The sequence below is a fragment of the Halichoerus grypus genome, chromosome 5, assembly GCF_964656455.1.
Source record: "Halichoerus grypus chromosome 5, mHalGry1.hap1.1, whole genome shotgun sequence".
Taxonomy (NCBI): domain Eukaryota; kingdom Metazoa; phylum Chordata; class Mammalia; order Carnivora; family Phocidae; genus Halichoerus; species Halichoerus grypus.
In genome coordinates, this window is record NC_135716.1 from 153,172,553 (window position 1) to 153,192,450 (window position 19,898).

At 48.9% G+C, this 19,898-nt stretch overlaps 1 protein-coding gene and 1 long non-coding RNA gene across 11 annotated transcripts in view; one reads left to right on the forward strand and one right to left on the reverse strand.

Annotated features, from left to right (window-relative positions):
• Positions 1 to 505: 505 nt before the first annotated feature.
• ARMH1 (armadillo like helical domain containing 1) overlaps positions 506 to 19,898 on the reverse strand; it is a 49,826-nt gene continuing 30,433 nt past the window's right edge. For 4 of the 10 annotated variants that reach the window (XM_078073254.1, XM_078073256.1, XM_078073253.1 and 1 more), the window contains exons 8-14: positions 2,317 to 2,439; positions 2,156 to 2,228; positions 1,891 to 2,020; positions 1,733 to 1,810; positions 1,361 to 1,442; positions 1,069 to 1,229; positions 506 to 907 (exon numbers count right to left, since the gene is read on the reverse strand). In XM_078073254.1, the coding sequence (XP_077929380.1) occupies positions 845 to 907; positions 1,069 to 1,229; positions 1,361 to 1,442; positions 1,733 to 1,810; positions 1,891 to 2,020; positions 2,156 to 2,228; positions 2,317 to 2,439 (710 nt within the window). In that variant the 3' untranslated portion in view covers positions 506 to 844. Of the gene's footprint in view, positions 908 to 985; positions 1,286 to 1,360; positions 1,493 to 1,732; positions 1,811 to 1,890; positions 2,021 to 2,155; positions 2,229 to 2,316; positions 2,440 to 19,898 lie in introns of those variants that run through there. The other 6 variants (XM_078073258.1, XR_013448203.1, XM_078073257.1 and 3 more) reach the window with 6 other exon arrangements.
• On the forward strand, positions 9,710 to 18,244 carry LOC118545888 (uncharacterized). Its single transcript, XR_013448206.1, has 4 exons — positions 9,710 to 10,118; positions 13,710 to 13,812; positions 16,817 to 16,935; positions 17,999 to 18,244. It is a non-coding gene; the product is annotated as an uncharacterized LOC118545888 (long non-coding RNA).

A 19,898-nucleotide genomic window follows, 5' to 3' on the forward strand; every position in this document is an offset into this window, starting at 1 on the left:
CCTCTGCCCCTCCCCTTGCTTGTGCTCTCTCGCTCTCAGTCAAATAAATAAATAAAATCTAAAAAAAAAAAAGAGACTACCCTGGCTACTGTATTGAAAAGAGAATGGGGTAGAAAGGCCTCTAGAGTAGTCTAAACAATGGTGGAGAAACAAAGCAGGAAAAACAATGGCTCAGATTAGGGTATTAGCAACAGAGGTAGTGAGATATGGTTGGATTCTGGATATATTTGGAAGGTAGAGTCAACAGACAGAATGGATACAGATGTTGAAGAGAGACATTAAGGAGAACACTCCTTTGTTCTGAGTGGCAGAAAGCATGAGTTGCCATCAGTTGTGTTGGGGAAGGTGGCACAGATCAGAAGTCCAGTTTTGGACATAAAGAGGTGGAAATTTTTTTTTTTTTTTTTTAAGATTTTATTTATTTATTCATGAGAGAGAGAGAGAGAGAGAGGCAGAGGGAGAAGCAGGTTCCCAAGGAGCAGAGAGCCCGATGCGGGACTCGATCCCAGGACCCTGGGATCATGACCTGAGCCGAAGGCAGACGCTTAACCATCTGAGCCACCCAGGCGCCCAAGAGGTGGAAATATTTAACTGGAAATAGAAATGTGGGAGTCAATGGCGTATAAATGGCATTTAAAGTTCTGAGACTGGATGAGATCACCAGGGTGAAAAAGTAGAGAAGAGGCTCAAGGTCACTCCAATTTGGAAGAAGCTGGGTTGAGAGGATGAATCAGCAAAAGATAATGAGAGGAAGCAACCAGAGGTAGGAGAAAAAGCAGGTGAGTGTGCTCTCCTGGAGGAGAGAGTGCAGGGGCCAGTAGGGAGCAGAGGTGAGGGTCTCTCCTCAGGCTATGCTCTTAAATCTTCCAGGATATTGATGTTCCTTCCCTCCAGACCAGCTTTTTTCCTGGATGAGCAGAGGAACCCCAGCCCATCAACAAAGCTCTCATTTAATTCCCCCGCCCCGCTACACAGAGAACAGACATATAGCAAGACTATTTATTGAATTCTTGCCAGCCAGCAGCTCTCCCTCTCCCCTCCTGGCAGGCCCAACCCTCAGCCTCCCACCTGGGCCAGTGGAGTCACCGTGAGCGTGACCCCAGGATCCTTCAGCCAGGCTTCCTGAAACACAGCCCAGGCCTTTCTGGATTGCCTCAGAGGCTCTGTTACTCCTCTCCCTCCACATCCTCCTTCTGGAAGTATGTGATGTAAGCCAGCTGATCCTGGTCCTGGGCGTCAAGGTAAAAGGTCGTGTTGCTGTGGGGGACGCCACCGAGGTATAATGCTGGAGGCAGGGGAGGCGAGCCTGAGTCTGGGTGCCGCTGCACCTCGGCTCCAGGCCCCCTCACTCCCCACTCACCTTTGGAAACATCGACTTTGTTGGCCGCCAAGATGTCCGCCTGAATGCCATCTATTTTCATGTACAAGTCCTCGGCATTGCTCTGGGGGCAGGAGCAAGGGGAACGTGCTGAGCCGCCAGGGCAGTCTGGACCTGCAGGCGGGCGCGGGGCACAGGAATGCGGCCGGCTCCGGGGCTGACCGGAAGCGCTGGACAGGGACCCGCAGGACGCGGGGCAGGGGTGGGGGTGGGGAGGAGCCCGAGCCAGCGCGGTCCCTCCCGCAGCGGCCCCGGGCCCAGCGTGTGTGGGGGGTGTGGCCCGGGCGGGACGCTCTGGAGGCCGCACCGTCCGGTCGCGGTCCAGGCTCTGCGGGGCGGGGCGGGGGCACTTACGAGGAAGAGCGTGTAGAGCTCCTCTCCCATGGACCTGCGCACGTGCTCCTCCACCACCGGGAACACCTGCACGAAGTACTGCGGCCGCGGGGGGCGGCGGGGTGACTGCGGTGCCCTCCCCGGGGCCCGCCGCGCCGCGCCGCCGTCCCGCCGCTCACCTCCAGCGTGAGGCTGGCCTGCCGCTGGCTGTTGCTGTGGTCCGAGTTGCCCATGGCGGCCAACAGGCTGTGCACCACGCGCAGGTGCAGCATCTCCTCGGCGATGCTCGTGTTGCTGCGCGCCAGGACCCTGGGCCGGGAATTCGGGCGGCGGCGACCCCTTGGGATCCTCCGGCGGCCCGAGCTGCCCCCCCCACAACCCCGGAACCCGCGGGCAGCGCCAGCCTGGCTCGCCGCATCCCCCCCACTCCTCCTGCCCGCTTACCCGATGGCCTTGGCCGCCGCGGCCTGCTGTAAGAACACCGGCAGGTGGGCGGTGAGCTGGGGAACCAAGGAGTCTGGCGGAGGGGGCGGCCGTGAGGTGGGAGGCCCGGCTTCCCAAGGCCAGTCCCCCGCCCCGCAGCCCCAGTCCGAGCGGCTCCCTACCGTTGAGGATCTTGGGTTGCAGTTTGCTCGTCTCCTTGACGGATGGTATCAGCAGCTCCACGAGGCCTTTGAGCAGCGCCTGGCACACGTCATAGTTGACCAGGTCCTTGATCAGCTCGATGGCTGGGGAACGGCAGAGGCGCTGGGGAGGCCTGACGCTCCAAAACCCCCATCCCCACCAAGCAAGCATAGACCCCCTTGAACCAAGTCGCTTCCCTTTACCCCCATTCCCCTTCCTGCTCCTTTCCTAGCACCTTTTACTGGCCAGCACCGTGCAAGCTATGTGTGGGGGAAGCTGGACAGGCAACACCTCAGTCCGGCTGGATCTGGGCTAAAGAGGAGGAGGAGGGGGCCGAGCCTCATCCGCCACACTCAGCCCTCACAGAACTCGCCATAGAGGGAGGAGGAAAGGTTGGATGGTGAGCCTACCCATCAAGGAGGCTTTGAGGCTGTCAGAGCTGGAGGCCCCACGGAGGTGGGGCCACCTTCGGCTTGGAGGAATCCGGGAATCTGGGTGTCACGGAGGTGGGAGGGGCTAGGTCTTCAAAGGGAGAAAGGATGGGCAAAGCCCCCCGGCGTGGGGGGGGGGTGAGAGGGAGACAGCGAGTGGGTGGAGGATGTGTGGCAGCAAGTGAGAAGGGTGGAAGCAAGTTTTCTGTAAATACCAAAGCAAGCGGTAGTTTTTGACAAGCCATTTATGGAGCCCTTCTTTGCCTAGGCTTTCCACACAGCATCCCCTCGAAGCTCACCATAACCAAAAGAGGTTTGCTTTGCAATGACACTGTAACTGTTAGCCCGTTTCACTTTTTTTTTTTTTTAAAGATTTTATTTATTAATTTGACAGAGAGAGACAGCGAGAGAGGGAACACAAGCAAGGGGAGAGGGAGAGAGAGAAGCAGGCTTCCCGCTGAGCAGGGAGCCTGATGCGGGACTCGATCCCAGGACACTGGGATCATGACCTGAGCCGAAGGCAGACGCTTAACGACTGAGCCACTCAGGCGCCCCTAGCCTATTTCACTTTTGAGAGAGTGAGGCACAGAGGCAAAGCACTTTGGCTAAGGTACGGGGTGGAAGCAAAAGGAAAGACTTGGTTAGGAAGGAACTAGGATTTATTGAAGGGGCTTTCCTAGAGGTACTTTCCAATCATTCGTTCTTTCCGCCATTCTCTCGGCCTTTGCGCAAGCCTGCACTAAACGCCTGATGCGCCAGGTGCACAGTATAGCACTACAAAAGGGGTTAGGCTGTGGGGGTGCCTGGGAAGATGGGGAAACGGGGGACGGAATATTTTTATAAAGAGAAGGGAATCGCATAGAGGCAGAGCTGGGCGGGGGCAGGGTGAGTTGGTCATGTGATGGAACACTGGTAAGTGTTACTTTAAACACACGTGCTTGCTACGTTGAAGACAGATCGCGCTGTTCCCCAGCACAGAGTGGGGTGCGGCCCCTCTCTCCACTTACTCGTAGGGGAGCTGAGACTTCGGGGAAGCGCGGTTCCCTGACTAGCTCATTTACATACCAGAACTCATATAGACACATGGGAACTAGTACCAGGAATATCTCTTTGAATAATGAAAATTAACCTTTTATATCCTTGTCAGGAAAGCTTTGCCCAGTAAGGATATGCTTGAGATAATTCTCTGTCATGGAAGAAAAGCGTTTGCTGGTAGGTGCAAAGGCACCGCAAGCGTAGGGGGATCAGCCGGTATCCGGGACCAGGGCACAGGAGCAACATACATATCGTTTCTCTCCATTTTAAGTGGGTCTTTGGTATAGATACCAAAAACCTTTTGTGGGAAGAAACACTAGAGAATTGGTAGTGCAATTTTTGGAGGCCTTACTTAGTTAGGGCTAAATGTTGTCTGTGTCCAAGACAGATTTGTAGGTTTGTCATCTGCCTGTGACACAATACTGCTGTTTGAGATCTCAAGATTTCCTATGGTTGGGCAAAGTGCTTTTTTTCTTTTTCTTTTTTTAAGTCAGTAAACATTGTTCTATCGTGGTAATTTTTTTTTAAGAAAACAATTCGTTTAGAGCCCATGCATGAATGGGGGAGAGGCAGAGCGAGAGCATCTTTCAAGCTGACTTCTCAGTGGGCCAGGAACCTGAGGCAGCTGGATCCCACAACCCATGAGATCCTGATCCGAGGCGAAACCAAGAGTCGATGCTTAACCAGCTGAGCCTCCTGGGCGCCCCTTAAAAAATGTTTTGGGTCCCCTCCACCCCAGCAGTTGGTGGGGCAGGTGCAGACCCTGCACTACTGTGAGCCAACCCTACCATCTCACCCAGAGGGCTCATTTGCATATCCATGGGTGCCACCCCCAGTACTACATTTTCGTTTAAAACTGCACATTTCGGGCGCCTGGGTGGCTCAGTTGGTTAAGCGACTGCCTTCGGCTCAAGTCATGATCCTGGAGTCCCTGGATCGAGTCCCGCATTGGGCTCCCTGCTCGGCAGGGAGTCTGCTTCTCCCTCTGACCCTCCTCCCTCTCATGCTCTCTGTCTCTCATTCTCTCTCTCTCTCAAATAAATAAATAAAATCTTAAAAAAAAAAAAAACAAAAAAAACCCCTGCACATTTCCCTGTTTCCTTGGATCAACATATGTCTTTTCCAAAAATCCCTTTCACAAATTTTCCTAGCAGGGTGACGGTGGCACAGGAATAGACACCAGTCTTGGAGAACTGCAGTCAGTTATGGAAAGAGTGGCAAACATAGCTAAGTATACTCTGGTTTCTCTTCAGATTGCGTATTTCACCTTTTACTAAAGATTTCCGTGGAGAGGAATGTTTGCAAGTTTGCCTTATTTCTGAGCTCCAAGGAAACGTTTCCAATGTTTCATCTATTAGGTATGGCATTTGTTATAGTTTTTTGTAGATATCTCTTATTGGACATTGTTTTCAAACTTTTTTCCTATTAAGATGATATATGTGCATTCCTAGATGACATATTATCCTTGGCATATGCTGCTAGATTGTTTGCTAATATTTTGTGTAGAGTTTTTGCAGCTATGCGGGTGAGTAAGATTGGTGTATAATTTCTCTTTTGCATGGTATCATTGATGGATTTTTATATTAAGATTAGGCTAACCTTAAAAAAAAGATTAGGCTAAACTTAGAAAATGAGTTGGGGTTTATATTCTCTTTTTCTAATCTTGAGAAGAGTTTGAGTAAGATGAGAATTTTATCTTGAATTTTTTTTTTTAAGATTTTATTTATTCATTTGACAGAGAGAGAGAGAGAGAGAGAGAGAGCAAGCACAAGCAGGGGGAGCAGAGGGAGAGGGAGAAGCAGGCTCTCTGCCAAGCAGGGAGGCCGATGTGGGGCTCCATCCCAGGACCCTGGGATCATGACCCTAGCTGGAGGCAGACGCTTAACCGACTGAGCCACCCAGGTGCCCCTATCTTGAATGTTTGATAGAATTCTCTAAAGCTGACTTTATGGAAAAAAAAATTACTGATTCATTTTCTTTAATGATTAGAGGACTATTTGGGTTTTCTCTTTCTTCATAAGTCCATTTTGGTAGGTTATAATTTCTAGCAGTTTTCATCTACATTTTCAAACATTGAAAAAAATTCATTATCTCATCTTTTTATCATTTTAATGAGTATAGCATCTTTAGTGATGTCTTCTTTTATATTCTTCATATTGATTATGTGACTTTTCTCTTTTTGCATTGAATCCCTTTGCCCCCAAGTCCCATGGGGGTAACACACTTGGATGCCTCCTTGTGCAGTGGTGTGCACTACAATGAGAAACACTTAGAAGACCTGAATGTTACAGTCAGTAAGCATGCCTGCCTTTTGCTCCAAAGGGGGAAATGTCTTTATTTTCCAAAGCTGTTTGCTCATCAACATCCTTGAAAAGATAGTTTGGGACAATGAGCAGTTGTTATTTCACTTAAAAGATATGCAGAAATGTGATAGACCTGTAGAGAATTGTCTCCTAGGATCATTTTTCTTTTGCTAGTAGTAATCCTTCAGTAGACATTCTTGCCTTGTTCCTGAACTCAGGGGCAAAGCATTCAATGCTTCACTATTTCTTTTTTAAAGATTTTATTTATTTGACAGAGAGAGAGACAGCAAGAGAGGGAATACAAACAGGGGGAGTGGGAGAGGGAGAAGCAGGCTTCCTGATGAGCAGGGAGCCCGATGGGCGGGGCTCCATCCCAGGACCCTGGCATCATGACCTGAGCCGAAGGCAGATGCTTAATGACTGAGCCACCCAGGCATCCTCAATGTTTCACTATTAAGTATAATATTAGCTGTAGGTTTTTGGTAGATGCTTTTTTTTTTTTTTAAATCAAGTTGGGGAAGTTCTTCTCTAGTTCTATTTTCCTGAGGGTTTCCTGAGGGTTCATCAATGGGTGCTGACATTGTCAAATGCATTTTCTGCATTGATTGATATAATAATGTGATTTTTCTTCTTTAGCCTGTTACTTTGGTAGATTAAATTGATTGACTTTTTGGATATTGAACAGCTTTGCATTCTGGGAATGAACCCCAATTGGTCATCGTGTATGATTCTTTTTATATATTGCTGAATCCTAATTGCTAATCTTTTGTTAAGGATTTTTGCATCTATATTGATGATGGATATTGATCTGTACTCTTCTTGTACTGCCACTGTCTGGTTTTGGTATTAGGGTAATACTAGCCTCATGAAAAAAAATATTTTTAAAGATTTTATTTATTTATTTGCCAGAGAGAGAGAGAGAGAGCGCAAGTAGGTAGAGTGGCAGACAGAGGGAGAGGGAGAAGCAGGCTCCCACTGAGCAGGGAGGCCGATGTGGGACTTGACCCCAGGACCACGGGATCACGACTTGAGCCGAAGGCAGACGCTTAACTGACTGAGCCACCCAGGCACCCCACTAGCCTCATAAAATTAATTAGGAATTATTTCCTTCCCTTCTGTTTTCTAGAAATATAGAATTGTGTTCTATAAATGTCATTATACCCTGCTGGTTGATGATGTTGAGTTCTATATACTTGCTGATTTTTCTTTTCATTTTATTATTTTTTTTTAAATTTCATTTATTTGAGAGAGAGAGATGAGAGACAGAGCACAAGCAGGGGGAGCAGCGGAGGGAGAGGGAGAAGCAGATTTCCTGTTGAGCAGGGAGCCCCATGCGGGACTCGATCCCAGGACACTGAGATCACGGCCTGAGCCAAAATCAGATGCTTAACTGACTGAGCCACCCAGGTGCCCCTACTTTGTGTGATATTAATAGAGCTACTCCTATTTTCCTTTCATTAGTACTTTCATGAAATATTTTTCTATCTTTTTACTTTCGACCTGCCTATATTCTTTTATTTGAAGTGAATTTCTTGGAGACAGTACATACTTGAGTCATTTTGTGTGGATTTATTTTGATTTAACCTTTTTAGACTTTGTTGTGGGTTGGTGTCTTTCATCAGTTCTTGACAACTCTCCACCATTGTCTCCTTAATGGTGCTGCCCTAGTCTTTCTTTTTTCTCTTTGCCTCTATTAGATAGTCTCACTCTTATCCTTACTTTTCTTCCCCTCATCCAGGTGACTAATTTTCTCTTCACCTGTGTCTACTCTACTGTTAAATGTGTACACTGAGGAATTACTTTTAGCTATTGTATTTTTTTTTTTTAAGATTTTATTTATTTATTTGACAGAGAGAGAGAGGGAGAGAACATGAACAGGGCGAATGGCAGGCAGAAGGAGAAGCAGGCTTCCCGCTGAGCAAGGAGCCCGACGTGGGACTCGATCCCAGGACCCTGGGATCATGACCTGAGCTGAGGGCAGACGCTTAATGACTGAGCCAACCAGGTGTCCCTGGGTTGGTTATATATTTGCAAAATTAATTGTAGGGAAAAACTTCAGAACTACGATGCAGATCCTTTCTTCCAGAGAGCACTTTCCTTTCTTCTTTCAGCCACCCGGGCACTAACAATTCTGAACCACTTTTGTCAGAGTTCAAGACTTGAGGTTTCCTGGACCACACAGGTGGTTGTACAATAGCCAATAGCCAATGATTTGCTCATCAGTCACCAATAACCATGCCTACATAGTGAAACTTCATAAAAACCCTGAAGTGAGAGGTTCAGAGAACTTCTGGATTGGTGAACACACTGAAGTGTGGGAGAGTGGTGTGCCTGGAGCAGTCCCCCAATCCATACCTTGCCCTATACATCTCTTCTATTTTCCTGTTCCTGATCTGTATCCTTTACAACTAAACCGTTAATAGTAAGCAAAATGCTTTCCTGAGTTTTGTGAGTTGTTCTAGCAAATGACTGAACTTGAAAGGGAGGAAGGGTTGCATGAACCCCCCGGCTTTGTAGCCAAGTTGGACAGAAGTATGAATAACGGGCGCCTGGGTGGCTCAGTCGTTAAGCGTCTGCCTTCGGCTCGGGTCATGATCCCAGGGTCCTGGGATCGAGCCCCACATCGGGCTCCCTGCTTCGCGGGAAGCCTGCCTCTCCCTCTCCCACTCCCCCTGCTTGTGTTCCCTCTCTCGCTGTCTCTCTGTCAAATAAATAAATAAAATATAAAAAAAAAGTATGAATAACACGGGAACCTAATACTTACGACTGGCATTTGAAGTAAGGGCAGTCTTAAGGTGCTGAGCCCTTAAACCTGTGGAGTCTGAAGCTAACTCCGGGTAGTGTCAGAACTGAACTGAATTATAGGGTACCCAACTGATGTCTGCGAAGAACTGGACAATTGCTTGGTGTGGAAACCCCCCTCCCCCCATTTGGTGTGAGAAGTGTTGTGAGTAAAAACAACTCAACATCAATCCCTCCAGAAGGGGGACTGATCCAAATTTCCTAGCCTACCATTATCAGGAAGAACAGTCTTCTTCACCTGCCTCTTGTTACTTATTCTTCTAGACTCACCTCAGAAATTAGCTTTCCAGTAGCTGCCTGGCCTGTTCTCCCTCTGCCTCCACTCTGGACCACCGAGGAGTGGCCGTCCTGGGTCTCTGGCCCTACAGCCCCCCTTTCTCACCACGGAGTACCGCCGTCATCAGTCAGTCTCTCCACGACTGTGAACTCCAGTGAACGTATCTGAGGCAGCTCTGCCTCCCCAGAGCCTCGAACCAGTCCAGTCCACAGATGGCTGAAAAGAATCGACTGGAGCCTGCCTTCCCGTGCGCGGGTAACGGCAGCCTAGCACCGTGCTTGGAGACCGCGGGCCCGGTGAGAGCGGCCCTCAGGGGCGGCCCCGCGCTGCCCACTGCCGCCCTCGCCCGCCCCGAGCCGTGCAAGCGGCCCCGGCCCTGCCTCTCGGCAGGCTGGAGAGCCGCGGCCGCCAGAGCGCCGCCCTTCCGCCCCCGACGGCCGGCTCAGCCCGGAACCGAGGCGCGCGCCTGGACGCTCACGTCAGAGACGGCGCGCGGGCGGAAGGGCCTGCGCAGTGGGGGCCGGGGGGGCGGGGCAGGCGGCCAGTGGCGGGCCCCGCACGGGTCTGCAGCGCACGCAGGGCGGCGGTCCGCAGGAGGCGGCGGGCAGCTCCTGGCAGCTCTACGTGCTAACCACACACACGCATATGGTGCCTAACCGTGAACACGGGCTGGTGATTAGAATCTTGTCAGAAGACTGTCACTGACAGTCACCAGCCGCGCAGCGGCCTGTTTACCCGGAGGCGGAGGCTGGGGAGGCAGCCAGCAGCCCCCTCCTGGGTCTCAGGCGCCATACACGGTTCTCCTGCCCGGTGCCGAGCGCCGTCAGCTCCCAACGCTCCCAGGAGGAGGGGTGCCCACGTCTCCACTCCAGGACTCAGAGTGTTCTTTGGCAGGAAGGAGAACCAGTCTGGGCTGTGAGTCGGTCTAAGGAAAGGTACCAGTAAGGCCTGCCCCAGGTTGCCCTTGTCCCAAGTCCTGGGGGGGCCTCCCATCCACCACACCGCAGAGCCATGGAGCATACAGAGGCCCCGTCCTGAAGCCCCACACAAAGCCAGTCTTGTCTCCGCCTGTTTTTCCTAATCATTTACTCTCTGGCAGAAGGACTCTTAAGGACATCCCTGCTACCCCTTCTCGCGCTTAGTATTCTGGGGACAGGCCTTGTGCGGCCTCCCCTTTTCTCTCTGGGCCAGCCTGATTCAGAAACCGCTGCTTCATTCAGAAACACTTCCTAGGACTGTCCAGCTGCTGCTGGCTCCTGGGCTTCCTCTTTCTTCCAGGTCTTCCTGCCCTCCCAATCCCAGTGGCCCCCCACTCCAGCCTCCCGTTGCTCAGATGTGGTTCTAACTTGGGATCACAGAGGGAGAGGGACCAGCACACTGACCCCCCCCACCCCCGGGCGTCCCCCAAACATTCTCCCACTTGGACAAAAATGCAGCCTGGGATGCCTCAGGCCGCTTGGCCGGTGCATGAAACCCCCAAGTCTTTCTCACTTGTTCTCTTATTGTTTGGTTATGAAATTTTCTTCCTTCTTTTTGAATTAGCGGGGCTTTGGATCAGTGTGCTTGGCCCGCCCTCATGCCCAACTCCGCTGAGCCTAGTCAGCTGCTGCACAGCTCGCCTCCCTTAGTAGTTGGGCTCTTTCCCAGGCCCAAGCTGACGGCACCTGAGTGCCAGGACGCCTGCGAAAAACCCTTGCCTGTGCCTAAGAGAGTTCTCCCTGCAGCAAGAAATGACTCAGAACACTCAGGGTGGAAAGAATGAATGAAAATATTTTTATGAAATTTCCCTGACCACAAAACGTATTCTCTGCCCACGTAGGACCAAGTTCTCCCGGAGATAAATATCTGCTTTTGCCTACTCACTTTACCCTAAACGCTTAAGCCTTCATTGCTAGTGTGTCTGCAACACTTGGAACTCCTTGGAAAAATGAAACTTTATTCACTGAATCATTTTTGATTGAGTTTTAAAATTCACAGCTGTCCATGTTTACACCAAAAGTGAAAGGGCTAGTCTCTGTCCAAATGTCTCCATAGGAACCACAGCCAGTTACAACTCTTTACCCACTGTGCTAATTCTGAAGCATAGCAGAGCATTCAGAAAGCAAAGGGCAACGGGGGATTACTGTCTTAGGCAGCTTTGCCCGAAGCCTGTGTTGCTGACAACACCCAACTGTCCTAAATTGTTTCAGTCACTGATTTATTCATTGGTTCATTCATTTATCTAACAAAATACTTTCTGAGCATCTTCTGTGTGCCAGACCCCTGTGCTATGGCTACGAGGAGGACAAAGATACAATCCCTGCCCTCAGGGATGACACAGTTTAATGGGGGATACCAGTAAGGAAACTGGTATGTACGCTGTAGTATTATAAGAGCCATGGGAACACAAAGCAAGTCAGGTTGGTGTGAGGGTATGTTGAGGAACTGGGGGACAGAGAATCAGGAGAAGGCTCTCTTGGAGAAGGTGACATGTGAGCTGACAAAGCCATGGAGGAGAAGGGAGGCACTGGAATGAAGAATGTGGCAAGTGCATGCCACCATTGTGGCCGGACAAGCAGGGAGGTCTGGCTAGGACATGGGGTGTTGGGTCATGGAGTGAGACCTAAGCCTGAGGAGACAGACTGGCTTCTGAGGACTTTGCATGTGCCAGCCACCGCATAGGGCAGGTGTTTTTTCTTGTCTTTCATTTCAAAGATTAAAAAAATATATATTTATTTAGAGAGAGCGCACGTGCATGCTCACAGGTGAGCAGGGAGAGGGGCAGAGGGAGAGGGAGAAAGGGAATCTCAAGCAGACTCCGCACTGAGCATGGAGCCTGACGTGGGGTTCTATCCACGACCCTGAGATCATGACCTGAGCTGAAATCAAGAGTCAGATGCTCAACTGACTGAGCCACCCAGGGGCCCCTCTTGTCTTTCATTTCAGAGGAAACTGACTCAAAAATGTTGAGTAGCTTACCCAAGATCAAACAGCTAAAAAGTAGCAGAATGACTCTGTCGGGATTCCAAAGCTCATATTTTTCACCACTAAGCTCTGCTGCCTCGGCTCGGGTGGAGGATGAGGAGGACGGACTGCGTGGGGACCACGCTAGAGAGATGGAGGTTGGCTTAGAGGTGAGAAATATAGAGATATGAGTTACAGCAGTGGAGACAGAATGAAGAAAAGGGAGATTTGAACGATAGTAAGGAGTTAAGAGTTGACTGGTCTTGTTAGAAGTTGATTGTAGGCGGGAAGGAAGAAGAGATGGCAATGACCTACATTTCCAGCCTTGGGTGCTTTTTGCTGAGATTGGGACCTTAGAGCTGGAATCTCAGGAGTCCAGTTCTGAACATGGTCAGTGACACCTGAGGGGAGAGGTTCAGAAGGCAAATGGAAAAATTGGGATGGAGCTCAGGAGAGCAGTGTGAGCTGGAGAGAGGTCACTCAACTGCTCTGCCCGACTGCCACAAAATGGGAATAATAATTGTGCCTACTCTGTCAGCTGGTTGTGAGGACTAACGAGTAGAGAGCTGGAGCAGTACCTAACGTGGAGTAGACACCTTATAAAGGCGAGCCGTTCGTGTTTCTAGCGCTATAGGCGGTCACTGAAACCGTGGGAGTAGATGAGGTACCGGAGACAGAAAGGAAAGAGAAGAGCAGGGGACCTGGGATTGAATCCTGAGAGCAGAAGAAACCTGCACCTAAGGGACTGGTGGAGGGATGGGAATGTACAAAGGACTGAGCAACAGTTTCCTGACAGAGAGGAGGAAACTAGGAGAGTTCAGGTCAGGGAAGGAAGAGATCAGAGTATTCAGGGAGGAGAGTGTGACCAGGAGGGTTAGAGCCATGGGGAGGTCACACCCATTGAGGCTGAGAAGCAGCTCTATGGGGCCCAAGCTTTCATTTGACAAACCGGTCGGCTCCGTGTCAGCTACAGTGCTTTGTGCTGCCTGGCACAGCAGTAGACCAAACAGATGCAAAGTGGCGCACTGACGCTCACGGAAACTGCAGTGCGGAAGAAGGGATCCCTCCAGTCCAAAGAGCAACCACAGAAGCCACAGCCTGTCAGCCCGGGGAGAAAGTTCCTTGATCACCTGTCTGATAGCTGAAGAAACCCTGAACAAATGACTTGCCTGGCGAATCACAACGAATAGGAGACAGGGTCGCAGTGGTGGGCTCAGTATTCTTTGGACAGACAGAAACTTAGACATGGCATTGCACCTGGGAACTGTGGCATGTGACTATTTTCCTTCCTTCCTTCCTTCCTTCCTCCCTCCCTCCCTCCCTCCCTTGCTCCCCCCTTCCTTCCTTCCTTCGATTTATTTATTTATTGGGGGAGGGGCTGAGGGAGAGAGAGTCTCAAGCCCACTGGGGTCTGGGGACGGGGCTTGATCTCACCACCCTGAGATCAGGGCCCTGAGATCACGACCTGCGCCAATACCAAGCGTTGGTCGCTTAACCGACTGCACCATGCAGGCGCCCCAGCATGCAACGATTTCTAAGGCACTCGGCACTGAGGAAGTTTGTTTTACAATTTTTTCTCCTAGAGCCTTGGGAAACCCGAGTCCCAGTTCTTGGTCTTCACTTCCACACGAGACTGACCTACTGGCCACATGTGAGAAGTGTGCTTCAGTGAGCGTCCAGACACAGGTTTGCTTCCTTTTCCAGGGGTGAGAGTGTGAATACACTTGGCAAATTGCTGTTATAAGGAAGAGACCAGTGTCAAGGATCTTCCCGACCAGCCGCATTCTATCTCTGATTCCTGTACATCTCACCACCTCTTTCACCACATCCTGTTCAAAGCCCATTGTTGAAACATAAGAAGCATATTTTACACACTACTTCTTTTAAAAAAGCCAGTCGATGAAGTAATTAATGTTATGTGCTCTGGTGGTATATGTACTGCTTCTGAATTAAGAATTACTGTAGTGTCTTCCACGGGTGTCTGCTCTTCCGGGCAAGGCTCCCGGAGTCCAACCAGCCCGTGCACGGGCACCTGAGTGGGGCACTGACCACTGCCCCAGGCGCCCGAGGGGAGACAGTGCCAGGTCCGGGCGGACAAGGAGGTTTGGAGGGCCAGGTAAACTGGGCCATTAGAAAGGAGTGTTCCCCAAGGACTTTCTATTAAAAAACAAACAAACAACTACGGGAGACTGTTTAATAAAACTTAGGAAGAGTGAATAAAGTGTGGCAGTTGAAGTATATAATTTTGGGGAAATAACCTATCTTTTAAGAATATTCAGCAGATTTTTGGGGCACCTGGGTGGCTCAGTCATTAAGTGTCTGCCTTCGGCTCAGGTCATAGTCCCAGGGTCCTGGGATCGAGCCCCCAGTAGGGCTCCCTACTCAGCAGGAGGCCTGCTTCTCCCTCTCCCACTCCCCCTGCTTGTGTTCCCTCTCTCACTGTCTCTGTCTCTGTCAAATAAATAAAATCTTAAAAAAAAAAAAAAGAATATTCAGCAGATTTTAATGTTAAACTATCCTTTAGCATCAGAGCGTTGTGACTGTTGTTCAATGAAGTCACACGGGACGGGTGGCCTCTTACACAGCCGGAAAGGCTGAAACTTCTGCTGATGTGGATTAGCTCAGAAGCGGAAAGTAAAGGCACAAGGTTCTATGGGGCAAAAGGTGTAGTTTTTTTTTTTTTTTTTAAGATTTTATTTATTTATTTGACAGAGAGAGACACAGCGTGAGAGGGAACACAAGCAGGGGGAGTGGGAGAGGGAGAAGCAGGCTTCCCGCCGAGCAAGGAGCCCGACGTGGGACTCGATCCCAGGACCCTGGGATCACGACCTGAGCCGAAGGCAGACGCTTAACGACTGAGCCACCCAGGCGCCCAAAAGATGTAGTTTTAAAAATGAGATCTTATAGTATTTGCATGACCCTGAGAAGGCTAAGAAAACATTATTATGTTTTATGGTAATAATATTGTCCATCCTCAGGTTTTTGACTGTTTCTCAAAAGTGGTAAAAATTTTAAGTCTTATTTTTGTAATACTGGAGAGATAGGACAGTGTGGTGGTGAGGATTTGGGTGCAGGGGTCAGATTGCCTGGGTGTGACCCACAACTTTCCCACTTATTGTCTCTGAGACTTTGGGCGGGTTATTCAATTGCTCTGTGCCTCAGTTTCCTCATCTGAAAACTGGGGATTATAATAGTACCTATTTCTCAGAATTGTTCTGAGGACTGTATGACATAATTGAAGAGCTTAAAACAGTGCCAGGCACACAGTCCTCACTGGTAGTGATGACGAGTTATCATTACTGGTATTATGACTGCTGGGTCAAAGCTCTAGCCCGGCAGGGACTTCGTTTTGTGTGTCACTATACACTCAGTGCCCAGCCCAGTGCCTGCTCTTTTGAATAAGTAAATGAATGAACAAAAAATGTAAATCATTTAAAAATAAACCAACAAATGGGGCACCTGGGTGGCTCAGTCGGTTGAGTGTCTGCCTTTGGCTCAGGTCATGATCCCAGGCTCCTGGGATTGAGTCCTGCATCAGGCTCCTTGCTCTGCGGGGAGCCTGCTTCTCCCTCTCCTCCCCACTTGTGCTCTCTCTCACTATCTCTGTCTCTCTCTCTCTCAAATAAATAAATAAAATCTAAAAAGAAAATAAAAAAAATAAAAATAAACCAACAAAGGACATTATCAAAAAGGTGAAAAGACAAGGGCACCTGGGTGGCTCAGTCAGTTAACACGTCTGCCTTTGGCCCAGGTCATGATCCCGGGGTCCTGGGATGGAGCCACACGTTGGGCTCCCTGCTCAGCAGGGGAGTCTGCTTCTCCCTCTCCCTCTGCCTCTCCCCTTGCTTGTGTGCTCACTCACTCTCTCTCTCTCTCTCTCCAATAAATAAATAAAATCTTTTAAAAAAAATAGTGAAAAGACAACAGAATGGAAGAAACCATTCTAGTATCCAGAATATACAAAGAACTCCTACAACTCAAGAGCGAAAAGACAAACAAGCCAATTTTTAAAAATGGGAATAGGGGGGCACCTGGGTGGCTCAGTCGTTAAGCATCTGCCTTTGGCTCATGTCATGATCCCAGGGTCCTGGGATCAAGCCCTGCATCAGGCTCCCTGCTCAGCGGGAAGCCTGCTTCTCCCTCTCCCACTCCCCCTGCTTGTGTTCCCTCTCTCACTGTGTCTCTCTCTGTCAAATAAATAAAATCTTAAAAAAAAAAAATGGGCATAGGACTTGAGAAGGTATTTCTCCAAGGAAGAAATATAAATGGCCAACAGGCACTTGAAAAGATGTTCAACATCTTTAGTCATTAGGAAAATGCAAACCAAAACCACAATGAGGTACCACCACTCTGCATGCACTAGGATGGCTATTAAAAAAAAAAAAGGACAATGACAAGTGTTGGCAAGGGTGTGGAGAAATTAGAACCCTCACATATTGCTGGTGGGAATGGAAACTGGCACAGCTGTTTTTTGTTTTTTTTTTGAGATGGTACAGTGGTTTTAAAATATGTCCACAAAAGTTCTAGTCTGTTTCCTCTCAAAGGGTGGAGCCCATTTCTCCTCCCTAGCCGCCAGCCCCCCCTCCCCCCCCCCCGCCAATGACCAGGGTAAACAGAAGTGACAGTGTGCAACTTCTGAGAGAGATTAGATTATAAAAAGTAGTGGGGCCCCCTCTTTGCGCTCTCTCAGATCACTCGCTCTGGGAGAAGCCAGCTGCCCTGGTGTGAGGACAGTCAAGCAGCCCGATGGAGAGGCCCACGTGGTGAAGACTCAAGGCTTCCTGTCAAAAACAAGCTCTAACTCGCCAGGTATGTGAGTGAGCCACATCTGAAGGTGGGGGGGGGGTCCTCCAGGTCCCGTCATACCTTCGGATGACTGCAGCCCCCGCTGACTGCTTGACTGCAGCCTCATGAGATACCTGGAGCCAAAACCACTCAGTTAAGCTGTTCCCAGATTCCTGAGCCACAAAAACTGTGTGAGATAATAAATGTCTATTTTTGGGGCTCCTGGGTAACTCACTCGGTTAAGCATCTATCTTCAGCTCAGGTCATGATCTCAGGGTCCCGGGATTGAGTCCCTCATCAGGCTCCCTGCTTCTCCCTCTGTATTCTCTCTCTCTCTCTCAAATAAATAAAAGTCTTTAAAAAATGTTTATTTTTTTAGCCACTAAGTTTTGAGGTAATTTGTTATAGAGCAATGTATAATGGATTACAGATGGATTGATTTAACAGCTTTTGTAGATTTCTGCAAAGTTTGAATATAACGACTTTCATTTTGTCTTCAAAGCAGCATTTTGAGGAATCTCCATTTGTCTCTGCCCAAGCTCTGTAGCTGTATGGCAGGGAAGGGGGACCCGGTGGGGGACCCTGCTGGATGTCACCGTACTGTGTGGCCTAGCCCACCCATCCTTGAGAAGAGGGGATGGGGAGAGGTGGGACAGAGAAAGGAAGACCAAGGGCTAGAGAAGGGGGCCAACCAAGGGCAGATAGGGGTGAAGGCCCAGGGAATTCTGATGTCCCGGCTTCTCCCAGCTCTCTTAGGCCCTACTGATACAACCAATGGCTAAATTTTACAAATATTTAAAGGAAACATGTTGTCAGTAAATTGGTAATTTGGTGAGTTGGGCACGCAGCAAATTGGTCATTTGGCTAATTGATTTTTGGCAGGCATACATTTGGGAAATTAATTTACAATGATTGGTCTGCTTCTAATTAAGTCATACATAGTAATTTTTATGATCCTAAGGTAATAATTGATTTGTAAAAGATACCAATATATTTACACACACATATGTATTTCAAATTCCCAACAGAACTCATTAATTTCTTCTTCTGTAAAACTTTCTATGACTTTGACATTTCTCTTCTCTAGGAAGGGAGGCCAGTGAACGAGTACTTCCACGGCTTTAGATTGCTCGTCATGATTAAGTCCCTGCCTGCCACCAATTCCTGGAATAGCAATCCTCCCTGGGAGGAAACTGCCATTTTTCACTTCACAGAAATCATAAATGGAGATAAATTCCAGGCAAGACCACTTTGAAGAAGGCCTCCCTTAATTTTAATTTTGGCTCTCTAATGTTAAATGGGATCATCATTAAAAGAAATTCTAAAATCTTAATTCTAGGGAAAAAAAAAACCCTCAGAAATTAGTGGACATCATTACCCTTTCCCTGGTTATTTCTACTTCAAAGTGAAGAATAGACAGAGAATGGACAACCAGAATCCCCTGTACTGAGGACTGGAAAACCATTCCTTGGCACACAGGTTTCTCTTCCACTCTTTCGGAAGAAAAAAGGTGCCGTGTGGAACCATACTGGAGCCTGAGGGGAAAGGAAAAATCAGTACTAGCCTCTCGTTCCAGCTGTAACCCCCAGCTGTCTTCCTGGTGGGCTCCACATAACAGGGAGCCGAGATAATCCATCTCTGCTGTGTCCTGTTGTAATACTTGACCTACATACTATGGGAGAGTTAAAATAGTGATCATTTTCTGACACTAAATTTGGAGTGGTTTGTTAGAAGCAATGGGTGACTACAGCATCCACTCTCTGTGCATTTGGCCTTCCCATCTCTTACCTTCCTCTAGGAAACGTTCCTTTTTTCCCCACCCTTCTCCAAACTCTCTTCCTTGGCCTTAAGAACTCTCAGGAAATAAAAGGTCATTTAATACACACAGCCTGCACTTCGCCATCTGGGCTGAAAAAATTAGGTATTTCAAATTCTATTTCCAATTTGATGACTGTCACTATAAACGAGGATATACAAGATTCACTCATCTCCATTCATTCATTTGACAAATATCTAAGAGGCTACTTTTGCCAGTACTCTGTAGGCACCAGGGTACAATGGTAGACAAAGATGATGAAGCCTCAGCTCTTGTGGAGCTGACTTTCTTGCAGAGCACAGACACTAGACAAGTAAATGAGTGAGTGAGATAATTTCTGAAAGAGGTAAGTGCAGTGATGTGGTGTGTTGGAGAGAGCCTGAGGGGTCAGTGGAAGGGAGTGGGGACGCTTTAGAGAGAGTGGTCAGAGGCCTCTCTCAGAGGAGACGTCTGAGCTGAAGTTTGAGAAGTTGTCCATCAATCCAAGGTCTGGGGGAAGAGCCTTCCAGAAGCTTTGCTGGCCATGGCAGGTGTGGAGAGTTTAGTGTAGGTGCAAGGGGAACCTATTTTTGAAATGATCGTTCTGGCTGCAATGGGAGAATGGATTATAGGAGGCCAGGATGGAAGCGGAATTTAGTGACAGGATGGTGAGTTAGCCACGGGCGATCACAGTGGTGGTGGGGACAGAGACTGTAAGTAGGGACAGAGCCGAGAGGACTCGGTAACGGTGGGACACAGTGGGAGGTGAGAGAAAGCAGATCATTTGGTACTAGGCCTACATTTTTTAGTTGAGCAGTTGGGTTGGTGGTGGCACCTTTTAGTGAAAATAGGAGACAGGGTAGGATTTGGGAAGAAAATCAAGAGTTCTGTTTTGGCTATAAATTTCAGATGTCTGGGGAGATTTCAGGGGAGAGGTCAGGCCAGAGACACAGTCTGGTACCTGAATATATAACATATATGTGGTGTGTAAAGCTGGGGACTAGACAAAATCATGCGGGCGGAAGGTGTGGGTAAAGAGATGAGAAGTAGGCTGACCCAACAGTCAGGTAGAGAAATAGGAGAAAGTAGCAAAGCAATCATAACAAACATGGCAGACCCAGCTTGAGGGAGGAGAACTGGAAGTCGTGTCACAGAAGCCCAGAGAAGAAAAGTTGCTTTGGGCCAATTCGGT